The 6,624-nt window shown below is 32.1% G+C and overlaps 1 protein-coding gene across 1 annotated transcript in view; it reads left to right on the forward strand.

Annotated features, from left to right (window-relative positions):
• The window catches only part of LOC139425003 (ATP-dependent translocase ABCB1), a 103,930-nt gene extending 97,631 nt beyond the window's left edge, over window positions 1-6,299 (forward strand). Inside the window, exons 38-40 of the mRNA XM_087157414.1 lie at window positions 1,532-1,738; window positions 2,343-2,489; window positions 5,983-6,299. Coding sequence (XP_087013540.1) covers window positions 1,532-1,738; window positions 2,343-2,489; window positions 5,983-6,183 — 555 coding nt within the window. The 3' untranslated portion in view covers window positions 6,184-6,299. The remainder of the gene's footprint in view (window positions 1-1,531; window positions 1,739-2,342; window positions 2,490-5,982) is intronic.
• The last annotated feature ends 325 nt before the right edge of the window (window positions 6,300-6,624 follow it).

Consider the following 6,624-nt stretch of genomic DNA (forward strand, 5'->3'; position numbering starts at 1 on the left):
GAGCTTTTGAAAATAGACTAGACAGATTAACTTTTTCTGACGCTTCTTAATATCTTCTGGTGTGATTTCTACCATATTTATTTTTGTTCAATGCTCTTGTGTTGCTGCCCCAAACTCAGAGGCATTGATGACAATATGTTTTCTTTTCTATACGACATTTTTTACACTTCCTTTAATAGATCCACCTGTCCCATCAACAGGACTCTTGCCGTGCGACAAGGCAAAATAATCCCACAACAATATTTTTCCATGATGAATCTCAAAAACAGGTAAGACCGGAGTTATATATAGATTCTTGAACTGACTCCTTGGCCCATCTGACCAGATGTGAACATTTTTGATATCCACCGGCACACATTCTCCAGACCAGCACTCATCTCTTTTTTCTGAACATAAAAATAATTTTCTGAAGTATTGCGTAAGATGGAACATTATGGAATTTTCTGAAGGCTTCAGTAGCTCATCCGAAGTTTTCGTGATACTTACAAAGACAAACATTTCTAGGAGGTTTGTTACTAAGCAAGACATGCTTTGGACGTAGCTCAAAGGACTTAGTTTTCCAATTTTGCATTCTGGATTTTTTTCCATAAACATTTGGTACATTTCTCGAACTGAATGAAGAAGATAACGTGCTTGTACTTTCTTCTTGCCACCATTAGCTTCTAGAGAGATTTCGTCCAACTTTGAAAACATATGAATGCCAACATCCAATAAAATGACTTAATGCAAAGATTTTCAATAAAATTAATATCCTAAGGCAGTGTTTATTTATTTAAACTTTGTTATTATAACTGGATACATCTTATTTAGTTTATATGCCAATTTTCAAAAGAAATGAACTCATTTCACATTGGTAACTAACATTACATGCAAGTCAGTAACTTACGTTACATATATTGAATAGTGCACAAAACAGTAAATAAATAATATTTGAAAAAAAAAGCTATTGCTACTTATTTAGTGCTAGTCTCTAAGAAAGAAAAAATAATATTCTTACTTTTGTATCACATGTTTTTTTTTACACATAAAAACTTTTCCTAGTTTTTGGTAACTTACGTTACATGCATTAACGTTTAGTTGAAATTTATATAATTAAGTGAATTTAGCAACAAAAAGTTATTTTAACATTACACAATATTTCTACTAAGTGTAATAAACAATATTTATTCTTTGGAACATTTTGAAAGGAAGATAATGTTAAGTTACTGATTTTAAGAATCTGACCATGTTCTTCACCCAGATCAGAACAAGTAAATGCAATGTTCAATGGGCTACCAACACTAAAAATCTGAATTCTCAAAAAAAATTTATAAATTATCAAACTTCAAACCTTTCTAATTCAGAAAAAATCCAAAATAATAACATTATTCTTATTTGAATTTTCCGGTGCTTTTCCCCTTTTTCATGGAATCGCCCAGTTATAAAAACAGATATAATTATATTAATTAAAGATGATTTATGCGTGATTGATTAAGTTGTGGTTGTTGTTTATATAGTAGACAAAATAATTTTTTTTTGTTGTTCAAATTAGGTATTTGACGGAGAAAACGTTTCAGATTTGCAAGTAGCCAACCTCCGATCTCACATTGGCCTTGTATCACAAGAACCTGTCTTATTCAGTTATAGTATAGCTGAAAACATTGCATACGGAGACAATTCTAGAACAGTTGAAATGCAAGAAATTATAGAAGCAGCACGCCAAGCCAATATACATAACTTCATTTCTTCATTACCTCAGGTAAAAATAAAAATAAAAATATATTTTACTTTATTTTTAGTGCTCATCATTTTTTCCTTTCAGTTATGTCAACAAGTTATGTCTTTTCGTTTCAAAACATTTAATTTCACTTTAAATAACATTTCTTAAGTTTTTCTTCGTCAGAAAACCACTAAAAATTGAAAAGAAATTTGCGTTTTCTACAAAAATAAGCTTTAGAACATGCGCATTAAACAAAAAAGAATCCTTTTTGGAGAAAAATGCAATAAGAGGCATATTGCTAATTCCATAAGCATATTCCCACTTAGATCTATACTCATGTTCCAAAGATAAGAAACGAGCTTATTTTCCTGAATAACGCAAGGAATTAAAATCAAGAAAGTTTAACGAAAGAACAACAAATTATGAAAAAAATATTGGCATGAACTGAAGATCACAAATTTATGAACATCACACTAGAAATGATGTAGAAAATTTGTAGAGGATTTAATCTAAGATTTGTGCACCTCGATAGCAATGGAAGGCACAGAATAATAACTCATGCTGTTTATGGGATTGATGAATAATCTTACAGTAAATTTATTTAGAATTCATTTACAGTTATATATATTTTTTTTCTATGAAGGGCTACGACACTCCAGTTGGTGACAAAGGCACGCAATTAAGTGGCGGCCAGAAGCAGAGAGTGGCTATTGCTCGAGCTCTCTTAAGAAATCCCAAAATATTACTTCTTGACGAAGCAACCTCCGCCCTCGATGCAGAAAGTGAAAAGGTAAGTCAAAACTCTCATTAAAAAATTCTAATATAGTTGGCATACTATATTAAACACTTTCACTTGATTTTAAATAGAAACATTTTAGAGAAGATGGTTTAAAACTGCGTAGTTGATGATGTTGTTGTAGGCCATTAAGGCGCTGGGGAAGCGAGTGTTCTTCTTTTCTAGTGATGCTATTTATGGCTAAGAGCTTGATTTTTGCCACACCCATACGTCACACCCGCTTATAGGGCGGACCCATTCGTACATAATTCATACGCAATTTTGACCTGAACCGGAGAACGATTGGGAACATGGTTATGTTCCTAATGTACTTTACTATGTAATGAACTTTGTTATGGGAACATGGAAGACTTCATTACCCCACAGATTTTACGCTCACCAGCCACCATTTACTACACGGGGAGTTTTTGGCCAGCTAGATTTAAACTCCCCTTCTCTCGAAGAGTCCAGCGCCCTACCAACCAGAGGCTATCCCGGTCCCCTTTAAAACTGTGTCGCTATGCATTTTATTTATTCATGAAATTAAGACTAAAGCAGCTTAGGCTTAAATGCCTAAGTATGCCTATCATGCAACATCATGCATATTTTGTGTATAAAAACAAAATAGAATTGCAAAACAACGCATGCCTGATGAATGTAATTCCCGATTCAGTTGTGTAATGAGTTTTAGCTATGAAATTTAAACAAAAAAAATAATGTTACTTGAAAAATATTGAGAATAATCATTAAAAAAAGCGAGTTTATTTTAAGATACCTTGCCGAAAAAACCTACTCTCCCGAATGTGACGAAATTTTGTAAACGAAAGTAGCAAAACATTCTGAATATTCTATAAAAGTTTATTCGTAATCATTAGGATTTTTCTGTGGAAAAAAAGTTATCAAACTGTTAACTTTTTTTTAAAATATAAGTTAATTTCAAAAAAAAAAGAATTTTTTAAAAATTAGCAAAAAAATATTAATGGTGGGGGTTTTAGAAACGATTTTCAGGCTTTTTGAAAGAATTCATTCTAAACTTTCTGCCTTCCTTTTAGTTTTAGAAAGAAGTATTGTTTTTTTTAAAGATACTTTATCAATTTTAAAACTATGAACCGCGATGACTCAGAGGATTGAACGCTCCACTCGCCGTGAGGTAACCCGGGGTTGAAACCCAGCGATGGCTGGTTGATGCGAATTCTGCACCCGGCTCGCACCGACCACAATGCAGACGTAAAATCAGCGGTGGACGGATCATGGGTTAGAGTTCCCTTACCATCAGGCTAACCGTGGGAGGTTTTCCTATCCATGTAACACAAAAGCGCATTAGTTCCCTCAAAAAGTTCTCATATTTCATCTCTCAATATTTCATCCAAGAGTTTCCTTGTCATCTAAATCGGGTTCAAAACTACAAGACTATGATGTTGAACATTGGTAATCGTAAACTCAAATTTGGGTCGGCTGTTTAACGACGGTTATAAACATTTTAACACTACACACCAAGCCGGCTCAGGGGACAAAATGTTCGCTTCCAGGTACGAATCTCAGCGTTGACTGGTTGGTACGAATTCTGCTCCCGTCTCGTTCGGACCACAGCATTGATGTAAGTTCAGTAGTAGAAGGATCATAATTTAAAATCCCCTTACCGTCGGGCTAACCGGAGGAGGTTTTCGTGGAGGTTTCTCAGAATGTAACGCAGATGCCACCAAAAGTAATACTAAAGTCCTAACACCTGATACAGGATTGCAAACTAAGGTAAACAACGTTTAAGAGCACAAAAAGTATTTATAAATGCATACATCAAAGCCATTGCTCATGACAGAGGTTATTCTCCTAACATCATTGATAATATTTATAAAAACTTAACTAAACAATCACCTACCGATAAACCTGACAAAGAATTTTCTAACAATTTAGTCATTTTACCCTATTTTCCTAAAATAAGTCGGCAAGTTGCTAATATCCTAAAGAAGTTTGATTTCAATATTATTTTCAGTCTCATTAATAAGATAAAATGTTCTAATCTCAAACAGCCCATTGACAGTCAAAGTAGCTGGCGTATATACCAAATTAATTGCCAATGCGGCCTTTCATATGTTGGCCAAACTAAGCGTGCCTTAAAGTACCGTGTCAAGGAACATGAAGCCTATGTCAAAAAACAAGAATCTAAACGCTCATCTATTGCCCAACATTGTTGGGACTCTAATCATAATTTTGATTTTTCTTCTTCTAAAGTCATTCAAAATTGTTCTTCAATTTTTGATTTAGACTTTTATGAGTCCTATAATATATTCAAACATTCCAAACTGTTGGTCAATGACCTATCCAGCGTTCCTTATCTTTCTCCTGTTTGGAAATCTATGATTAAACCTAACTAACCCCCTGTTTTGTTCCTTGCTACCCATTCGTCGTCATCCATTCACCCGTCCTTCCTATTAGCCGTTGCTCTAATCCCCCCCCCCTTGTGACGTCACTTTTCTCTATATTTACCCTGTTTTCTCTCATTTCTTTCTGTTGCACTGATGAAGGTTGCCCTTTGAGCATCCGAAACAGCTGTCTGCATTTATAAATACTTTTTGTGCTCTTAAACGTTGTTTACCTTAGTTTGTATTTTAGCACAAAGGTCGCCCACTTGTGTATTTATATACCTGATACAGGAGTTCCCTTTTTTCTGGATTTGGTTCAAAATTGCAAGGCTATGGAGTTGAACCTTGATGGTCATAAACTCAGAATTGGGTCGACTGATCAATGCCGGTTATGAAATAAAATAATATTTTTATACTTCTCACGATGATTATTTGGCTCCCTGCAATTAATCCACTTGTAAGTTAGATGACCTCTATATTGTCTTAAAAAGCCATTAAATTTTTACGTAGTCTTATTTATAATAAATAATCATTTATTAACTTTTTAAATTTTATAGTATACCTCAATAAAGATGCTAAAAAACTTTTCATTATTTGTTGATTATTTTACATAATTAAAACTTCATCTCCGAGGTTTTATTTTCTTCTATCATTATTATTATTTAACCTAGTTCCATTATATGGAATTTTAATGACTACTGATTGTTTAATTAGTGTGATTGCACCTTTCATTTTCTATTACTAATGATCAAAATATTTACCGTTATTTAATTTCATTATTCGAATGTTTTGAATCAAATCCCATCATTTGAAGTTTCTTGAGATCGACACTGGTCTCTATTTCTTTTTAAATTATTCATGTCTTTTACAGATTAATATTTAGTGTTGATTATTTGTTTATTTTCCAATACTTGGGGCGTTTTATTTTTTATTATTTTTTTAAAATATTTACACTGAATAATCACATCATAGATCATGTGAAAAATATATTATAACTGTCCGCAAGAAAAATTAAATAAGATTATCAAACAAATTTAGTTACTAATAGCTTATTAACAAATTGGGTGAATAAGGTGAAAACCACATAACACAAAAAGTGACTTATATAAAATTTTAAAATGTTTAGATATCTTTCTATTATATTTTAGGTTGTGCAAGAAGCATTAGACAAAGCAAGTAGTGGACGCACATGTCTTATTATAGCTCATAGACTCTCTACAATTCAAAATGCAGACACAATAGCAGTAATTTACAAAGGGAAAATTGTAGAGAGTGGTACCCACCAAGAACTTCTAAACTTAAAAGGACATTATTACAATCTTTATAATGTTCAGACTACTATGACATAGCTGGAGTTAACTAAATTCTCTACATATTGTGATTTAACTCAGGTCCTTTATTTCATCGATGTCGAATATGTAACATTTGTAGTTTTTTTATAAGTAATTAGTGCTGGTTATTTCTCGGGAAAAGATATAATTTTGATCTTAACCTTTTAACTTTTTTACAGGTGTCTGTAGATAAAAAAAATTCAATGTTTTTTTGTTTTATTTATTTATTTTTCTTTTTTTTTAAGTAGCTGATAATCTATATTGTGATTGATAATCTATATGTGATTGGATAAATAAACTTATAAATAAGCTTAGAAAATCAAATATTAAAAATAAAAATTTAATATTTTTAATTTGATTTCAAATTTTTATGAAACTGGAATTTAAATATTTAAATTCTTATTATAATGCTAAGTATTATGTTAAATAAGAAGTTGTATACGTCTTCTTTCTAAGTAT

The sequence above is a fragment of the Parasteatoda tepidariorum genome, chromosome 2 (genome assembly GCF_982258835.1).
Source record: "Parasteatoda tepidariorum strain Cologne lab strain chromosome 2, Ptep-v5.0, whole genome shotgun sequence".
In the NCBI taxonomy this organism is placed as follows: Eukaryota; Metazoa; Arthropoda; class Arachnida; order Araneae; family Theridiidae; genus Parasteatoda; species Parasteatoda tepidariorum.